The sequence below is a fragment of the Mirounga leonina genome, unplaced genomic scaffold (assembly GCF_011800145.1).
Source record: "Mirounga leonina isolate KUSES-001 unplaced genomic scaffold, KU_Mleo_1.0 Mir_166, whole genome shotgun sequence".
Taxonomy (NCBI): domain Eukaryota; kingdom Metazoa; phylum Chordata; class Mammalia; order Carnivora; family Phocidae; genus Mirounga; species Mirounga leonina.
This window is the reverse complement of record NW_023270418.1, coordinates 36,310,645-36,329,669: the sequence shown is the minus strand read 5'-3', so window position 1 is coordinate 36,329,669 and position 19,025 is coordinate 36,310,645. Positions and strand designations below refer to the sequence as shown.

At 65.7% G+C, this 19,025-nt stretch overlaps 1 protein-coding gene across 1 annotated transcript in view; it reads left to right on the top strand.

Annotated features, from left to right (window-relative positions):
* The window catches only part of KCNQ1 (potassium voltage-gated channel subfamily Q member 1), a 320,110-nt gene that overhangs the window by 38,487 nt on the left and 262,598 nt on the right, over nucleotides 1-19,025 (top strand). Inside the window, exon 2 of the mRNA XM_035013527.1 lies at nucleotides 9,261-9,351. Within this exon, the coding sequence (XP_034869418.1) occupies nucleotides 9,261-9,351 (91 nt within the window). The remainder of the gene's footprint in view (nucleotides 1-9,260; nucleotides 9,352-19,025) is intronic.

Sequence of the window (19,025 nt, the reverse complement as noted above, 5' to 3'; positions counted from 1 at the left end):
CCCCCCCGCATCCCTGCCTCCACCCCCACCCCCACATCCATGCCTCTGTGCACCCCTGCATCCCTGTCTCACGCCCCCATCCCTGCCTTCCAGAGGCTTCTGTGCTGCTCCGTAGGAGAGCTTGTGTGCAGCCTTGCCGGACGGGTCTCTCTCTTGCGGCCCGCAGCTGGGGAGTGCTACCATCTTGGGCCTGGGGCTGGGCCGTGCTGGGGTCCCTGGGGGTGCTCTCGGGGGCCAGCACATTCCTTCCTGGCACCTCACACACCACAGTGGGAGGCCAGCAAGGCACTGTGCCTGGCAGTCCTGAGCCTTCCCGGCGCAGGCAGGGCGGCTACAGAGGCCCAGGTGAAGGGCCCTATTCAGGAGGCCCGCCCAGGGCTGTGTGGGTTGGTGCGTCCTGCTCCCTGCGGGCTGTCCTGTCACTGGGTTCTCACCAGGTTCTTGGTTTGTCAGCAGAGGGCTTTGCTGGGCCAGAGTGGCGGGGTGTAGACAACAGGACTTTCTGGCTCTGCGGGTGGAGGGGACGGGCCCTGGCCTCGGGGAAGCTGCCAGCCTGCTCTTGGCCCCTGCGTCCTGGGGGCCTGGAGGGGAGGAGGAAGTCCCGCTCAGGTTGGAGGCTGTGACCAGGCTCCAGGGTCTTCATCCCTCTCGCTAGTTCTAAGAGGGGGTTGCCCCAGCGGAGAGCTGTGAAGCCAGCCCCTGCCCACTCTGGACCATCTGTGGGTTCCCAGAAGCCAGCACCTTGTTCAGAGAACCTGGGCCCTCCCAGAGCAGGAGGACTCGGGGGGGCACTGGTCACCTGGGCCCTCCATGGTGCCAGGCCTGCCCGGCAGCTGCCTCAGCACCTCCCCCAGATGCCAGCCTGCTGGGATGAGGGGGACCAAGGGCTGGGAGAGAGGTCAGGGGCCACCCCAGGTGGGAGTGGGATTAGGGGTGTGAGCTGAGGCTAGTGGGCGCCCTGTGTGTGCTGGGTGGGCAGCCTTGACAGGGAGGGCCGGGCCACTGATGGTCTTTGGCTGCGAGGGGTTGGGTGGGTCGGTGCAGGGGTTGGGTGGGCCCTGTCTTGGGTTAGGGGCTGCCAGCATGAGCTTTCCTGCCTCTCAGCAATGCCTTTGCCTCCAGCCATCGGGTCAGGAGCCTGGGGCTTTGGGGACATTGGGGAGGGCGGGGAAGGCAGCTGCGAGGCTTGGCCTGACACCTGCCTTCTCATGCTGTCTCTCTGGGTCTAGGTGGGTGGTGGTCTCGGCCCCAAAGGACAGATTGTATGGGTGAGCTGCCATGGAGTCACGGGGCCCAGGCTGGGGGGCCGCCAGGGCTGGAGGCTGAGGCGTGGCACAGGGTCTCTCGGGCAGTCTGGGCTGTGAGCAGGACTGTCCCTGGCACATGGTGTCGCCAGCACCCTGACGTGATTCTGCTGTGTGGTCTGGGCCAGCCCATCCTCTCTGGGGCTCAGTTTCTAGAGAAGCAGGGCCGACTGGGCTTCTCTCCTGGACCCCGTGCTCAGCTCTCTCACAGGACGGAGCCACGGCCCTAGAGCGAGGGTGGGGCTGCCTGCCCTGTGCTGGCTTTTCTCCTTCCTTGGGGGGACCCCAGGCCTGGCATTTCTAAGCCTCTGTTCTCCCACCTGTGAGGTGGACATCACAATACCTAACCCGCTGTGGTCATCCGGGGATCCAGGAAGCGCTCAGGTCTGCTGAGCCCCCGGAACCAGGCCGGCCTCACAGAAACCCCGGCTCTCACCGCTGTCCCTCCGCTCGGTGACCATAGGCTGCCACTCCCTGCTGGGTCACCCCCCGGTGTCCACGCATCAGAGGAGGGACCTCGGCCCAGAAAGGTGGGAAATGAGGGCCCTTCCAAGGCAGGGGCAGCCGTTTCAGCTGCAGACAGGAATCGGCAGTGAGGGTATCCGCCCCCACTGCCCCCCCCCGGTGCTGGGCCTCCCCTTGGAGGAGCCACAGAACCCTGGGGGTCCGGGACCCCCCTCCCCAGGGCATGGCCTAGGAGCCACTGGCCCGAGGCCTCCCCGTCCGGCTTAGGGATCCACAGGCATCTGTGTTGGGAGAGACCATGAATATTGGGGGGCCTTCTCCAGCACTCTGAGCCTGGGCGTTGCTTCCCTGCCTCTCCACGCCACCTTCTCCCTGACTTTGCTGTCTGCCTGTGGGCCATGTTCTCTCCTCTCCTTTGGGGTGGCTCATGCCCACGGTCATGCCCCCACGGAGACCCCCTCAGCAGCCCCTCTGGTACCCGGCCTGGTTCTGGGAGCTCCGCAGGCCTGAGGGCTTCAGGGTGACCATGGGTGGCATGGTCGAGCGCTCTGCCGAAGCCTCTGTCCCCAAGCCAGCCCCCGGTGGCGTGACCCTTCGGGTGGCTGTGGAGGTGCCCCCGCCCCCACCCCCCGCACACACAAGGGCTCTGTGCTGGGAGGGTGTGCAGAGTGAGGGGACCCCGGGCAGGGCTGTCCGGACCGATCGCAGCCGGCACTGGGGCAGCCCTGTCTCCCACTGGCCGCCGCTCGGGGCTGTGGTGCGCTGTTGGGTGATTGGCCAAGGGAGGCCTGAAGTGCCTCCAGCCAAGGGGCCCCCCATTTCTGCGCCTAGGGGCCAAGGCTGTCCGAGCGTGGCCATCGGGGTGAGCACCCCTCTTGTCCGTTTGTCCCGAGGGGGACAGCGTCTCTGTCTTTGGACATCCAGGGAGCCATCACAGGCCTTCCCAGGAGAGCGTGACCCCGTCCGTGCGCGCCAGCTGTCCCGGGCTCCGGGGAGAGGCCTGCGGGAGACCGTGTGCTTGGATCCCTCTGCCTCACTGCCCGGCTGGTGGCCTCGCTGGCCTTCACGTCAGGCTCTGAGAGGGCGAGGGCTAGAGGCGTGGGCGCCGGGCTGGCTCAGCGTCTCCCGTGGCTGCATCCGGGGCAGGCCCTCCCCGGGACCACGCCCTCCGACCCCCCCCGGGTCTCCTGCTCACGCCGCTGCCATCATGTGCACCCCCGCAGCTGGGAGGCCCCCCGGCCGCCCCCAGGCTCCTTTCTGCCATTGGTGTGCAGCCTAGGGTGTGTGCGTGCGGAGAGCTGCCTCCAGAGCTGTGCCCGGGGCCATCGGAAGGCCCGTGGGGGCGGACCGAGGAGGGGAAGAACGGAGCACAAGGATCTCACTTCTTGATACACTTGATACACTCTGGAGGCCTGCATGGAGGAGGCAACACTGAGAATTCTATTCACTGAGCTCCTGAGTTGAGCCTAAAGGTGCATTCAGTTGGTTGTTTAACAAACAGTGATGTGCCGGGCCTGCAGAGGGAAACTGGCAGATGGGACCCCGCCTGGGAGCCCCTTTCTCAGTCGGGGAGGCAGCAGGGGGCAGCAGGCGGTCAGTGGTCTGCGGGGTGGAGCAGGGTTCACGGCCCAGGCAGGTGCCAGGAGGGCTCGGGCCAGCGGCTCCTAGGCCATGCCCTGGGGAGGAGGGGTCCCCTGCTGAGTGTGGCAGCCAGCCAGCGGGCGGAGGGGAGACGGCCGGGGCTCACTGGTGGTGTCTTCCGTCTCTCCCGCTCGTTTGTCTCCCTGACGTGATGGGGTCTGGACGGCGCAGCATGCGGAACGGGGACCTCGAGGAGACGTGTGCACGTCCTGACTCCTGTGACTGATTTCATCTGGAGAGGGGGTCTTAGACACGGTTCAGTGACGAGAAAGGAAAAGATGAAAAGGAGCTTCTGAATGTATTTTGAATTATATTTTAAAAACTGATACCAACTTCATACAGAGACAGCATCTTTGCAGGTGGGGTGGGGTTCAGCATCTAGAGGGGCAGAGGTGACCCTGGATTCCTGGGGGCCCTACGTGCGGTGACAGGTGGTGACGGTTGTCCTCATAAGAGGAGGGGCCATGTGACCATGGAGGCAGAGACCGGGCAGTGCGGCCACCAGCCCAGGGACACCTGGGGCCCCAACAATTGGACAAGGACACAGCCCCCATCGCCCCAGCCCTCCCTGCCCAGGATGACCCCCCACCATGCTTGTCCTCACAGTGTCCATGCACAGCATGGTATTCCTGCCCGGGGGACTCTGACACTGAGTGCCAAGCCCAAGGGAGAGGTTGTCTTGGCCTGGAGCTGGGCCTGCGGGGGATCCCGGGGTTGGCAGCTTGGGCTCACAGTGCCTGTGGCCTGGACATATTCTGGCTGGCTCAGAGGCCTCGGTGTCCCCATCAGTGGCTGTGACCTTGCTCCACACTCCAGGGCCGCCCGGGATGGAGGGCCAGCTGCACGGCCTGGAACCCCTGGAGAACCCATGGCACCTCGCCCCAGGCGGCCCCTCCTCACGTGGGGTGCTGGGACCCCTGCCGCACGGGGCTTACAGGAAGCAGTGCCAGGCACGGGCTGGGCCAGCAAGAGGACCTCGGCCTCCCTGCTGGGCAGGGTTGCCCCCCACCCCGGGGACAGCTCTGCAGGACCTGAGGCCACCCCCTGTGGCCTGCCCTTCATTTGCCGGGGTGGGGGCGGTCTTTGGAACCTTTCTTCCAGGGCGACTTTTGTACAGAGAGAAGCCCCTCCGATAGGGTTTGGACGTCAGTACTGAATCTGTTGAATCCCACGCTCCAAACGCCGTCCGACCTTGGGCTTGAGGTCGCTGTGACAGCCCTTGGTTTCTGTGCCTGCGAAGGTCCTGTCCCAGGTGGGCAGGCCTCTGAACCTCGCTCTGCCCTCCTACAGCCTGCCTGAAACTGGGGCAGCTGTCCACCGCTGCCTACAAACCCTTTTACTTCTGAAAAATTTTTAAATTGTGGTAAAATACGCATAAAATTTATCATCTTAGCTACGTCAAGTGCACATTCGCCCTGTTGTGCAGCCGTCCCCACCGTCTGCCTCCAGAACTTTCCATCTTCCCAAATGGAAACTCCATCCTCATGAGACACCGACCCCCTCCCTCCCCTGGCCCCGGCGCCCACCGTCCACTCTCTGTCCCCGTGAATCTGGGGAACCCCAGGGACCCCGTGTGAGTGGATCACACGGGATTTGTCCTTCTGTGTCTGGTTCTGTCAGCATCTGAGGCTCCTCCCTTCACACATAACCTTTTCCTGGGCCGAAAGGACTCAGGCACTCACACAATCCTTATACACTTAGTAAATTAAGCCTCCCGATCCAGCACGGTTCACATCCTCCGTGGCCTGTGGCTACATTTCAGCATCCTGGAATTTCAGCTTAAACCCCGGGGTAACCTGAGGGCCACGTTCTTTGGTGTTGGGGGCCCCGAGGGCACCGGGAGCTGCCTGCGCTTTGTGCTGTGTGTGGGGTTCGCATAAAGGATCCCAAACTTCCCTGGGAAATATCTGGGGTGGAAAGGTGCCTCCCGGCAGGCGGGAAAACCTCACCAGGCTCCACAGTGCTTCCTGAGGTGTCCGGGCACCAGGGGAGGGCTGCGGTCCCCGCGCCCCGGAGGGCCCCCCTGCTGTCTTGGACCAGGGCCCTGGTGCGCCTCCTGCATTCTTTCCTGTTCCCAGGGCACCTGGCCCCCGTGGGTACTACCGTGATGACCGATAACATTCAGGACGTCCCTCCAGGCTGGCGCTCGTGGCCCCGGCCCCTGGCCAGCAGCACAAGCAGGGCATTGTCCCTCGGGGCACAGAGCTGCCACCATGCTGGGGGCCAGCATGGCCTCTGGGGGGTTGGCATCCTTTGTGCCCCCCAGCCCAGCTCCTGCACCTTGACCCAGAATGGGTCGGGTCCCTCCTCTTCCTGAGCCGCAGTCTGCCAGCTCTTGGGGTCTGTGGCTGAGGGCTGGGTCGGAGGGGCAGTCTCAGCCCTGCAGAGGCCGGACGGGGGCATCAGGCACCCCGTGCCGTGAGCCCCTCAAGGACAGGGCCCCTGTCTCAGCATCTCAGAGGCCCCGAGGCCCACCCAGGACAGGGTGGAGTAGACAGACGCACGCTTTGTGGAATGATTTGTTTTTTTTAAGACTTTATTTATTTGAGAGAGTAAGTGAGAGCACACAAGCAGGGGGAAGAGACAGGGGAGAAGCAGGCTTCCCGTTGAGCGGGGAGCCCAATGCGGGGCTCGATCCCAGGACCCTGGGATCATGACCTGAGCCGAAGGCAGACACTTAACGACTGAGCCACCCGGGTGCCCCGTTGTTGAATGATTCTTTCCGAAACTAGCAGCCATGTTAAGATACTTGATGAACGGGCGCCTGGGTGGCTCAGTTGGTTAAGCGGCTGCCTTCAGCTCGGGTCATGATCCTGGAGTCCCAGGATCGAGTCCCACATCGGGCTCCCTGCTCGGCAGGGAGTCTGCTTCTCCCTCTGACCCTCCTCCCTCTCATGCTCTCTGTCTCTCATTCTCTCTCTCGCAAATAAAATAAATAAAATCTTGAAAAAAAAAAACAAAAAAAAAACTTGATGAACTCTGGAGGCTTCGGGATACAGCCGGCCTGGGGAAGCAACTTGCGTGGCTGTGCACCAACCGTTCCCCGACCCTCCAGGGAAAATACTCTGCAGCGGCCCCAGGAGGGGCTCCCCGGGGAAGGGCCCCGGCCCCTGCTGGCTCCCCCCCCTGCCCCCGGGCCCCTGCTGGCTCCCACCTCACCCCCCCCAGGCCCCCGCTGTTTCCCAACCCCTTACCCGGCCCCTGCTGGCTCCCATCCCCAGGGCCCGGAGCCTCCAGCTGTGTGGGGGTCTCCCTGGAACCTCTGACCGGGGGCTTGGGGTGAGGACACCCATCCTGACGTCCTCTTGGGGGGCCGGCTGGGGCCTGAGCACAGGAGGGGCTGCTTCCCTCCCAATGGTGCCCCCGCCTCTGGGCTCCCCGTGCTTCTTGAGGCAGGCCCTGGGCGGTGGGCAGAGGGGCCCCTGGACAGCCCGCTCCCCAGCTGCGAAGTCCCGGTGCTGGGTGCGTGGCGCCCTCCTGCGGGGCCTCGGTGCTCCTGCCTGACGTGCTCCTGGCGAGCTACAGCCTTCTGCCTCGTGGCTGAGCTCGTACTGACTGGATGGTCGGTGGTGGGCTGCCACCCGGCAGTGACCCACTCCTGCAGGGTCTCTGTGACGCTGGAAGGGACAAGGAGGCCGGCTGAGGTGCGGCCTGGCGGAAGCAGGGGCCCGGCACGACACCCCAAGCGGGCGGAGGTGCCTCCGCGGATCCCCTTTAGGCGCCCCCCGCGTCAGGAGGCAGGACGCAGTCCAGACCAAGGAGCTTCCCGGGCCTGTCCTGGTGGCGGAGCCGGGAGGCAGGTGTGCGGGAAGCCCTGGGCAGTGGCGCCCGCGGACCCGGGCCTCACGGTTCTCGCCCGCGGGCCGCAAAGGTGCGGGGTGTGGGCGCGTGACTCAGGTGTGGCCAGTTCTGTTGCCTGCGGGCCAGCTGGAGAACGGCCCCCAGAGAGGTCTGCGTCCTGCCCTGGCTCCCGTGCGTGTGGGACCTTCCGTGGCTTTGCAGGTGTGGCTCAGTGAGGACCTTGAGATGGGGTCACCCTGGCTTCTCGGGGGGCCCTCAGTGTCCTCACCGATGTCGCGAAGAGGCTCCGGAGGAGAGGGCACGAGCGCTTGGTGCTCGTCCCAGGCCCAGTGCCGGGGTCCCTGCTCGGATGTCCGGGTGCTCTACCTCCCGTGGCCCTGTGAGCGAGTGGCCCAGGGCTCTGGCTTGTGTCGATGGGCAAACTGAGGCAGACGGCTCTGCCCGGGCCACGTGGCCTTGGAGGGGCTGTGGGCGGGCACCGTTGTCTCCTCTGGGTGCTTCCTTGGCTCCGTCTGTACCCAGAGATCCGGGAGGGGGCTGGGTGGTTGTACCTGCTCTGTTTCCTCGGCTGAGCTGGGCAGCAAGCCCGCTGGGAGCGGGATGAGTAGGTAGCGGGACTCGAGAGGGGCTCTGGGGTGCGGCTCAGGACCATGTGGCATGGCCCACGCAAGGCCCTTTGCCCTCACAGTCCGTGGAAGGTGAGCTCTGTGCCCGAGGAGTGATCCGGCCACAGATGGCGTTTACCATCTCCATCGGCGTTTACCTGTGTCCCGGTGAGACTGAAGCCCCGTCTCATTCACCCCCACAGAGGGCTCCCTGTGGGGTCTGGCAGGGAGGCTTGGCCATGTCTGTTAAACTGCTTTACTGTGGGCTGGGGTCCTGGTCTCCTTGGTGGAGGCCCGGCGGGACTGGACACCCTTCCAAGCGAGTAAGAGGGTCCACAGAGCTGAGGCGGTACAGAGCGTGGCTGCGCACGGTCCCTGGAAGGAGGCAGTACAGACACAAAGACCAGGAGGCTTGATGCAGTCTCAGGAGTGCCCAGAAGGGTTGGGCGGCAGGGACAGCAGCGGGTGCAAAGGCCCTGAGGCAGGCAGGGCCGAGCATGCTCAGAAGAGGGGCGGGAGGAGCTGAGTATTCTGGGCTCGCTGTGGTGTCCCCTGGGGGATGGGTGTCACGGGGGACTCCCATGCCGGGAGTCAGGCTCACCTGACTGCTGGTGGGGTGGGCTGTGGGGGCCCAGGGTGGAGACTGATGGGCAGGCTGCAGAGAGGGGTCGGCTGGTATCTGGCTTTGTAGGGGGAGCCGATCAGCCTGTGTGGGGAGGGAGGGGATGGTGGCAGGTTTTGGCCAGAGCTGCTGGAGGGCAGGGTGTGGCCTGAGAAATTGGGGTGGGGGGTGGAAAGGGGCTGAGGTGGTAGGGGGAGATGCAGGGAGCTTCTTGGTGGGCACAGGGTGGGTGTGTGGGGGTGGGGGTGGACTGAAAGTCCCCGGGAGCAGCAGGATCTCGGGGGGGGGAAAGGGCTGGGGGTCTGGGTCCCCGACCACGCTGTGTTCCCTGCTGTCCGGTCTTTGAGGACCTGCCGAGAGGATGCTTGGAGACCCTGGAGCCCCCTGGAGCCCCCTGGGTGACTCCCCCAGACTTGCCCCTCCCCCAGGCAGGCCCTGTGACATCCAGGGATGTGGGGGGCATCCTCTGTGCCGCTGGCCCCTGGTGCCTGCCGGTCTTCTTCTTCTTCTGTCTCTGTGGCTTCCCATTAAGGGAACCGCACCACACGTGGCCTGTAAGCGTGGCTTCTTGGCGCCAGGCTTTAAGGTCTGTCCCACGGTCACGGGGGGTCAGAACTCGGCCTCCACGGCAGGCTGGCAGCGCCCCGCTCTGTGCACCTGCGCCTCGGGTTCTGGGCTCTGGTGGCACTCGAGTTCTCAGACTCGGGGAGGGAAGGGGCCTGGTCCAACGGCGCAGGGGTGGGGGGTGGCGGGGAGCCCCTCTGGCCGCCGGGCCTGCGCCTGCGTCGCCGGAGCTGACCACCGTGTCCTCCTGCCCTGCAGCTTCCTCATCGTCCTGGTCTGCCTCATCTTCAGCGTGCTGTCCACCATCGAGCAGTACGTCGCCCTGGCCACAGGGACCCTCTTCTGGATGGTACGTAGCGGTTCGAGGGGCTGTCCCGGCCGCTGGGGCTCTGGTCTCCCCGGGGCGAGTGGGCCGTGGGGTGGAGTGAGCTGCTCCAGGCCTTTCCAGCCTGCACGATGACCCTGTCCCGGTGTCCCCTCTACTGACCGGCCACTGTGGGCAATGGGAGACTGAGGTGTGGGGACCCCCACCCTGACTCCTACATTTGCCAGGATATGACAGTGAGGCTGGGATGAGAGGAGCCTGGGACTGGTGGTCTGGGAGGGCTTCCTGGAGGAAGGGGCTTCTGAGCTGAGCTGGGAAAGGAGGACAGGAGGAGCTGTGGGCAGAGCTTGCCAAACCTGCGCTGTGGCCCTGGGTCTGGGTGACTGCTGACCTGGTCTGTCCCATCCGGCCCCCGGCCTCTGCCCAGAATGCCTGGGCCTCCTGGTTGGTCCCTTCCACTGACCTGTGTCATCCACCCTGACTCGAGGTGCCATTGTCGTGGTAAACCAGACGTCCAGATGCACACGGATCTGCCTGGAGACTCTCCTGTCCGGGGGCAGGTCTGCCTCGATGGCCTGACTGCCCTTGCTTGTTTGCTCCTCCCAGTGACCACCAGCAGCCCCTGCCCGCCTAGCTTGCAGGACAAACCTGATGGCGTCCGACGGATGCCTCTGGGCACGTGACGTCTGTCTGGGGTGAGGTCTTCCCGTCCACAACCATGGTGTCTGTTTGCCAGGGGGGCCTTAGGCTTTCGTGATGTGAAGGTTATCGCTGGTGACGGTGGTCCTTCCTGCCGGCGGCCGCCACAGACGGGGCTCGCCCTTCCATCGTGTTTTCTGGAAGTCCCTCCCTCCCTCCCTCCCTCCCCCCTTCCCCCTCCCCCCTCCCTCTCTCTCTCCCCCCTCCCTCTTCCCCTTGCTCGCTTGCTCTCTCTCTTCCCCAGTCTCTCCCTCCTCTCCCCCTTTCCCCCTCCCTCTCTCTGTCTCCCCCTCCCCCTCCCTTTCTCTCCTCCGTCTCCCTCCTCCCCCAGGTTCGGGAAAGCCACTGATGGTTGCTGACGGTTGTTCTCTGTACGGCCTGTGGTTTGACTACATTTGGTCGTTGCTGGGGTGTCGGTCCTCTGGTCTGCAGTTTTCTGGGTGTGGGCTCAGTGCGGGGTAGTGTGGTGGATGCGGCGGCTGCCGGACAGGCCAGGCTTCACGGGGGTGGGGGTGGGGCGGGCGGGCTCCCCGGCTGCAGCCCCAGCCTGGCGGCATGTGCGTGTGCTCTTGGTTGGGGGTGCCCTTTGGGTCAGAAGTGAAGGTGTTGACTTTGTCAGCTGTTCCTTGTGTCCTTGGAGATGGTGGTGACGGCAGGTGTCCGGCTGTGGATCCGCTCGTTGTCCCACGGTACCGTTTCTGTGCTCCTACTAGATCATGCTTTCTTCTATAAAAGCGGGGACAGGCTTCCCGTCGAGAAGCAGGATGGTGAGCCTTTGGGCGATGGCTCTCCTCCTCCGGGTCCTCGGGTCCTCGGGACCCACGGAAGCTGCCATGGGTGCAGGCCTGGCCCGCGCGGAGGCCCTGGGGGCTGCAGTGTCCTGGAGAAGGCTGGCCGCTCCTGCATCGGGCAGTGAGTCAGCTGCCACCATCCTAGATCCTAGAGACAGATGTCTCCAAAGCCCTGCCCTGGTGCTGGCCGGGGAGGGGGTCAGTCTCCCCTGCCGCTGAGCAGTGGGTGATGCTTCTCTCCAGCCTGCACCTGCTTCCCAGGGAGGGGACGGTCCTTCTGCCCACCAGCCGGCTGGGGAGGAGCTGCAGGGAGGGGGAGGGGAGCAGGGAATGTGGGAGGGGTCTCTGGTGCTTCGGGTTGTCCCATGGCCCTCCGAGCCCCGGCCTGGAACCCACAGAGCATGTCTGCTGTGCGAGTTGCTGCTGAGCCCTCTCTTCTCTGCACGTCCAAGGGCACCAAGCCCAGAGACAGGGGCCCAGAGACAGACCAGGGCCAGGACCCGGGCCCATCAGGCCCTCGCCCGCGTGAGCATCCTGGGGTGGCCGCAGCAAAGCCGCACAGCCGTGTGGCTCGAAGGGCATCTCTCTCCCACCGCCCCAGAGGCCAGAGATCAGGGGCCAGGACCCCCCTGCAGGCACGGTGTCCTCATGTGGAGGGAAGGAGCCCTCTGGCGTCTCCCCTTACAAGGACATGGATCTGACAGCATCGGCCCCACTTCAGTGACCTCACGTTACCTTAATTACCCCCTCTCCAAATGCAGTCGCATTCGGAGGTGCTGGGGGTTGGGACTTGAACATGTGAGCTTGGGGGGCACACAGGTTAGCCCATGAGGGCCCCCCGAGTGGCTTACTTCGGTCCTGGGAGTTTCGCTTTTGGACTTTAAGAAACTCTGACAACGTCGAGTTTCTGCGTTGATTTAGGGCACGCCGGGCACCCCCGCATCCAGTGGGCTGTGTGCACCGAGGGTCCTGAGCTCCGGTGGAGACTTACCACATGCTTGTGCGGCTCAGGCGGGGCCTGCAGGTGCCGCTGGGAGGGTGGGACGGAGCCTGGTGAAGCCGCCCAGGCCCGGCTGGTCGGGACCCTCGCAGACATGGTCTGCACCCCGATGTGTTGGTGGGTGTGTTCCCTGCACTGGGCGTGGAAACCAGACCAGCAGAGGGGTTACCCCCACAGCAGCCCTGGCGTGGGGGGCAGACCCTGGTGTGGTCTGGCCTCCACTCTCCTCCTGGCTGGGAGCACCTCCCTCCCAGACCAGGCTTCTCGCATTCAGAGCTCATAGTTGACGTCGTGGCCCAGTGTTGCCAGAGCTGCTGAGGGAGGCAGCTGAGGGGTCCGGTCGCATCCTGGCAGCCCCCCTACCCCCCGCCCTCCTGCAGCCCCCCAGCATCCCCGCTGCCCCTCATCCTGGCCACCCTCTCCATCCCCACATCCCCTCCATCCCAGCAGACCCCCCCCCCCAGCATCCCAGCTGCCCGACCCCGCCCCATCCTGACCACCCCCTTCCCACCTCCGTCTCTCCGGGATGTCCTGCCAAGCCTGTGGTCACAGCATTTCTGAGGCCCGCATGCCACCTGGTGGCCACTGTCTGAACTACAGGCACAGTTCCCGGAGCTGAGGATGGGGGCGAGGCGTGTGGGTCGGGTCCCCTACCCCTTCCTCTGGGACCCAGGATGGGTGTGCCAGCCCACTCCTGCTGTGTCTCACCTTCCTTCCACCCCTTGGGGGACCGAGACCCTGTGCAGCCTCCTTCCCCCCCCCCTCCCCCCCGCCTCCTGTCCGTCCAGGGGCCCTCTCTACATGGCAGCCTTCTTTGGTTGGGGTGGGCAGTACTTTCTGAAACAGATCTGACCATTCTCCAAGCTCCCCGTTGTAATAAGCTTGGCCTCTCCCTCTGGGCCTCCCAAATGCTGCACGTTCAGGCAGCCCTGTCCCCATAACTTTGTCCTCCCCTCCCTCCATCCCAGCACACTGTTTGGTGACCCTTGGACACTCCCTGCTGCCTCAGGGCCTTTGCACGTGCTCTGCTCTTGGCCTGCTATTTTTTCAGTGTGTCGCATGACTGACTTCTCGTCTAGTTCTAGGTCTCAGCTTGGCTGTCACTGCTTCTGAACCTGCCATCTGGGGGTTCCCCATTCCTCTGTCCCAGGACACCTGCTCTTTCCCAGCAGTCTGGGCATGCAGTGGGGTGGGTGGGGGGCTCTGTGGGTGGGTTTATAGCTTTCCATTGTTGTACACTCCCCAAGGGCAGGCGCCCAGCAATTGCAATGACCCCACATGCCCAGCATGATGTCTCCAGGATTTGGACTCCCCACCTTTGAGCCCCCTGCCCAGAGCTACCCCCACAGGAGCCCCCAAGGCCTCAGCTCCCCCTCGCCCCCCAGTAAATTAGAGGGGGTGGTCAGGACAGCCTCAGACTTCGCCCTCCAGTGGCCTTGCTGGGTTTCTAAGGACTTCCCAGCTCAGTGGCTGCATGGAGACGGGTCTTCGAGAGGGGTTTGAGCTGGCTGGGTCCGGCTGCCACTGGAGAGTCCTGGCCTTGGGGGTGGCGGGCACTGGGGATACAGTGGCGGGGAATGAGGCCGCCCCGGTCCCAGCCTCCAGGGGCAGATACGAATTATGTCCCGTGGTGGGTCAGGAAGGAAGTGCAAGGTGAAGAAGGGATCGGGGTGGGATGTACCTGTAGGGATGCTGAGGGCTTCTCCAAGGTGGGGGCAGGGGAGGTGGGCAGGCCGGGGGTGGCCGGGACAGGCAGGGACCCCTCCCACAGCTCACAGCCTCCAGGGTGGGCTGGGCAAGCGCAGGGCCCCCGGGGAAGTCAGGGGGACTTCCTGGGGACGCGTCAGACCCCAGGCAGAGGGAGACCCGCTGCAGGTGTGGGGAGTGGGCCTAAGGAGCCCTGTTGGCAGCCCTGGGCGCGGGTGGGCACAGGGCGGGGCTGCGGGCCACCAGGTGGCGCTGCTGTCCACGGGATGCGGGCGGCGCTGGCCGGGGCCCAGAGCGACGGAGCCAGACCGCGGCTGGGAGCCCGGGAGGGGCCGAGCGTGGGCTCCGAGCAGGGGCTCCGAGAGCGGCCTGATGGGTAAATGGTGGAAAGAAGTCACTGTGAGCTGTGTTTTCCCAAAGAGCCCATATTTCTGCCTTTCCTTTCCTACGCTCCGTGTTTACGGAGCCGAGAGCTGTTATCTGGCCCGAGCAAGGGGGCCCCGGGGCGGCCTCCGAGGGATTAAGCGTTCTGCTGAACCCGCCGATCTGGTGCGCCTGCAAAAGCCATTTTGGGAGGCATCGGCTCTCCGCTGCGGGTCTGGCCCCGTGAGCGGGCCCACGTGGGGCCTGGGCCTCGCTTGCGGCTTCCCGGGCAGAGGGCTCCCGCCGCGGTGTGGGCGTGAGTGCACGGCCCGTCGCCCACGTGCGCGCGTGGGGCGCGCCCTGGTGTGTCTGCCTGTGCGTGTGGCCGCGTGCACACGTGTGCGGCTGCGTCCCCGCGGCCACGTGCGTGCTTCCTGCCTGCGTCCGTGTGCCCACGGCCCAGAACAGGCCCTGGGCGGGTGGCGGGAGACGGGCAGGCCCAGGTGAGGGGCCGGGTTCCGTCTCTCCCTCGGAGTTGCTCAAGCCCCACACAAAGAGGGGCTCCCGAAAGCACAGCACAAACACGGCGTATTCCGTGCCTTCTGGTGCTGAGCATACCAGGGAATTGTCCCGCGATGCTGTGGTTAAAAACCCCGTGAGCCGCGGCCCGGAGGCCTGGGGGATGAGGTCATCGCTCGCGGCTTCCTCCCTCGCTGCCGAGGCCCCCTCAGCCCGCCGCGGTGACCCGGCCCTCCTGCCCCCCGGGGTCCCTGCTTCCCCGAGACCCTCACTTTCCTAGTTGCACTGGCAGGCTCCCCCCCCAGGACTCTCGGCCCCCTTGACAGCCCTCGATGGGTCCCCATTTCCTGGAACAAGGTCCAGGCTCTGTCCCCGGGCCCCCAGCCCCCGCGGACCCGCACGTTTCCAGCCTCGGCCCTGCACACCCTTCCCACGCCAGCAGGGACGGCCGGGCTGACCTCAGGGCCCGTGGCTCCCATGGTGGGGAGGTTTCTGCGTGCACCCCTCTGCTGTGTCCTTCCCTCGCACGGAGGGGCCGCGACTCACAGAACTCAAGTCCCTTGTGGCCGTGGTTCCCCTAACAAACCCCGAGGTCTTGTTTTCTCGGGGGCTACCTCCCACCCAGAGCACTCTTCCCACTCCGTCCTCCCCTCCCTGCGCGGCGAACCCCTTCCGCATCCAGCAAAGGCCCGCTCTGGCACGCCGGCTGCCAGGACACCTCTCTGCTAGCCCCGTGGCGTCCCCTGCTTCCTGTGCTGGACCCCAGGGTCCTCCGGGAAGACCTCTCCCTGCTTTGGAACCTCGAGCTCCTTTGTCTCTGTCCCCGGCACACTGGAGCTACCTGGGAAGGCTTGGGTCCCGCTGCCGGGCTCTTCTCTGCTGTTCTGCCATAGAATGGGGGCCACCGCCACCCCCCACCCTGGCTGGGATGTCTGCTGCGCTCGTTCAGCCCGCAAACACTTGTAAAACACCTACTGTGCGGCGGGGGTAGGTGTGCAGAGAGGCGTGGCTCTCCGGGGCAGAACACGGGCTTCGTGGCTTCGTGTCTGCAGCCTGCGGGGCCCTGCCTGGGGGGGGCCAGCACCCCAGCGGGGGGGAGGGACTGACCCCGGCCCCCCAGGGTGGGGAGGCGGTGGCGTGCACGCCCCCGTGTGTCTGCGTCTGCGTGCTCTGCACCCGCGTCCTGCTCGGGTCGCAGTTGGGTGTGCGGATCGCCCCCCTGCAGGCTGGGGGCTCTCGGCTGACCCTGGGCGGCCTCCTCGGGTTGACCAGAGGCTTGCAGCTCTCAGTACAAACTCTAAAAGCTGCAGAAGAGCCTCAAACAGGGGCAACCCGCGTCGTGGGTGTTTCTGTGCCTGTAAGATAAGGGAGGCCAGGGGATTTCTCTTCAAGGGGTTCTGGCCGGCTGAGGGGCGCCGTGTGGCCGGAAGCCAAGCCTGGGGTCCCCGTTGTGCGGCCTGCGCTACAGAGTGGCCTGCGACTCCGCTCAGCTTCCCGCGCACAGGCCCTGAGCCCCACCCGTGCCGACCCGGGGTGACAGGGCGCGGGGACGCTGCCTCCAGACGGGGTGGGGGCAGAGGTGGCCGCGAGGGCCCAGGGCACTGGAGGAGGGCCCTGGACAGTGCTGTGGGCTGTCTCCCCTGTGCTGGGGGATGGGGGGCCCCAGCTGCCCCCCCTCAGTCTGGGTCAAGCCCCAGCACCCCCGCATGTGTCTGTGAACCATCTTAGGGGCCTCTTACCAAACTTGGAAGCCGTTGCCCTCTAGGGACCTTGGCCAGTGTGCCAAGCCCCATGACAGTGGGTGGGGACCCCCGAGAATGAGCCCCCCCAGTCCCCTGGTGACGGTGGGCATCGGCCTGAGCCACCCCTAAGACCCCCGAAGAAGGGGCCCCCGTCCTTCCACACCTGCTCACTGGGCTTCACCTCCCTGCCCCCCACCCCACCATCTGACCGCCGTCCACACTCAGGGCTCGCTGCAGGTCCCACCTCTGCAGTGTGGTCTCCTCATCGTGTGGGGTTGTCATGGGTTTCGATCTCCATGACCCGGGTGCCCTGGCCATTCCTTCCTGGTCTTCCTCCTATGCTTTGGGGGGCCAGAGCCGCTGTGCCTGCTTTAGAAAGGGGAACATGCCCTGGCCCCCGGGGATGTCTGAGTAGGAGGAAGCCGAGGGTTCGAGGCTCGGGGGGCCCAGGGCAGCGGTGGGCCATCCCCACCCCAGGGGCCATAGTTCCCACCCCGCCCGGGCCCCCGGGCCTGGGGAGGGCTCCAGGGTTTGGGCTGGCTGCGTTCCTGGCCCGGAGGCAGCTGCCCCTGAGGGGACAGCCGACATTCCTTCATGCGGGGGTCTGCACTCAGCCGCGGACTGTGAAAGCAGGAGTCCTCGCTGTAACCGGAACCTTCTGCCCGTATACCGGGGCCCTCTGTGTGGAGGGTCTTGCAGTGGCTCGTTTTCTGTAACAAAGACGTCCTCTGTGAGGCCCACAGCCGGGCCCGTTATCTGTCTCCAGAACTGTGCTATCGATCAAGTCTGCTCGGGACGTGGTGGGGGGCTTGGGCAGGGGGTCGCAGAAACGGCCCCAAGTGTCTGAAACTTCCCTGAAACACCCCAAGCCCCCCATGGGTGCACTGGAGGGAAAGGGGGGTGGCCCTCGGCGGGCATGTGTCTCCTGCAGGGTCCCCGGGGTCGGGGGCGACTCCACGGGGTCCAAGTGGAGGCCCTGGGGCCCCAAGAGCGGCCAGGCCTGGCCGACATCGGCCTCTCCTGCCCTACGAGGAGCCCGAGTCTGGGCCTGACTGTGTCCCCACAACGCTTCCTGCTTTCCGGCTGTCAAACCCTGTGATGTGAGCTCTGTGCCAGCGTCTTCACTGGGGACCCCGTGCAAGCCCCGGTCGGCAACCCCGTCCGTCCGCCCTGGGCCCCGCCGGCCGGTTTGACCCTGCTCCCCTGCTCCCCGGGAGGCCGTCTGCCCCGACCACTGGCCCCCAAGGGCGGAAATGACTGGCCTGCCTGTCGGGGAGCATGAGTGCTGGGGTGGGAAGAGCCAGGGAGCCGGGATAGCCCAGACGCAGGGTCGGCGGGCCCCACGGCCTCTTCTGGCACCTGGGGTGCACGTGTATGCCTGGTTTCTGGGCTTTTCTCCCCAGGGTGGCCAGGTGTCTGGGTGGCCTCACATTCCCCACCGTACCCCACTGTCTTCTTCCCTCCTTTCAGAAATTGTGATGATTCAGATCCAGGTTGGTAACCAGACACAGAGCCGCCCTGGGTTGGGGTGCAGGGGGGTGGGGGGATATGTGGGGCACCCCTGGCTCTGGGCAGGCTGGGGGGGGGCTCGGCTCAGCCTCCAGTGTCAGCAGGAAAGCAGTCCCCCCTGCCCGCCTAGAAACTGACGCCCATACAAGGGGCGTGTTCACCTGCACCCGGGCTGGCTCCCCGCGCCGTGCTCTGGTTCTGCCGGGAAGGTGCTCCCAGGCCAGCTCCTGGGTCTCCCCTCCTGCCTGGCCCGCCACAACTCGTTGTCAGTGTCTCCCCGAGGCCCAGGACAAAAGTCAGACGCTGGGGTGGGGGCCCCTTGCCGTGGGCCCCGCAGGCTCCTCCATTCGGGGATTTAGCGGGATTAGAGGGTGCCGTCCGTGGGACAGGTGTTTCCTTTATGCTCTGCCCGAGGGCTGCAAAGACACTCGTCATTAAGTGCCACATTCAGTGGGGGTCTCCGGCGCGGGGTAGCTGGAGGGCCGGGTTTTGTGAGGGCCTTGTTTTCACATCTGACCCCGGCCAGCTGGAGAGCCTTGTTTTAAGCACAGGGTAACAGCTGACATAACATAACGGGGACCGAGCTGAACAGGCAGTGTGTCGCCGGGCGCAGGCGGGGCCTGGCACTGGCACTCGGTGGGGGGCTGCGGGGGGCTGCCCTGGGGAAGTCATCCGGGGTAATAGGATGAGCCCGGAGGGGCCCCGTGGCCGTGGGGTGCGGTGCGGCGGTGTCTGCCGGCTGTCGCCGCCTGGACGCGCGGGCTGCCCGGGCGGCGGGTCGCCGGGCGGGGGCCGCGGGCCCATGCAGGTGTCTGAGTCATCGCCCCGGGGTACGGCATTCAGACGGGTTATAATCACGTTCTCTGCTCCCCAGGTCACACAGAATGGAAACCAGAGCCCCGGCTGTGCGGCTGCTGCAGTGTGTCATTGTGCGACTTCACAGGCGGGAAGACGGGGGCTCGGTGCAGCTTTGCGGGGTCAGGAGCCGCGGCCGCGCGCCCGGCCCCCGGCCCCCCACCCCACTGCACTGACCTCGGGGCTGGGGCGCAGCAGCTCCCACCCTGCTCTTTTCTGCTCTCTGGTTATAAAATCGTGTGCTGGTCGGGCAGATCGGGTGGGGCGAGGGGAAGGGGGACTGTAGGTGACCCCCAGGCTGCTGCCGGCCCTTCTTAAGAACGGGGCGGAAATGGCCCTGACCAGGGTCCAGCCCAGTGTGCCACCTGTCAGCCCCTTCTGCGCCCTGGGGCTTGAGGGCACCCGTGCGTGCGGAGGAGGCCCGAGAAGCCCACCAAGCGTCTTCAGGCTCACGGGAATCCGGGGTGATGCTGCCCTCCCCAGTCCGTGGCTACCGGCCCCCTGGGAAGGCGA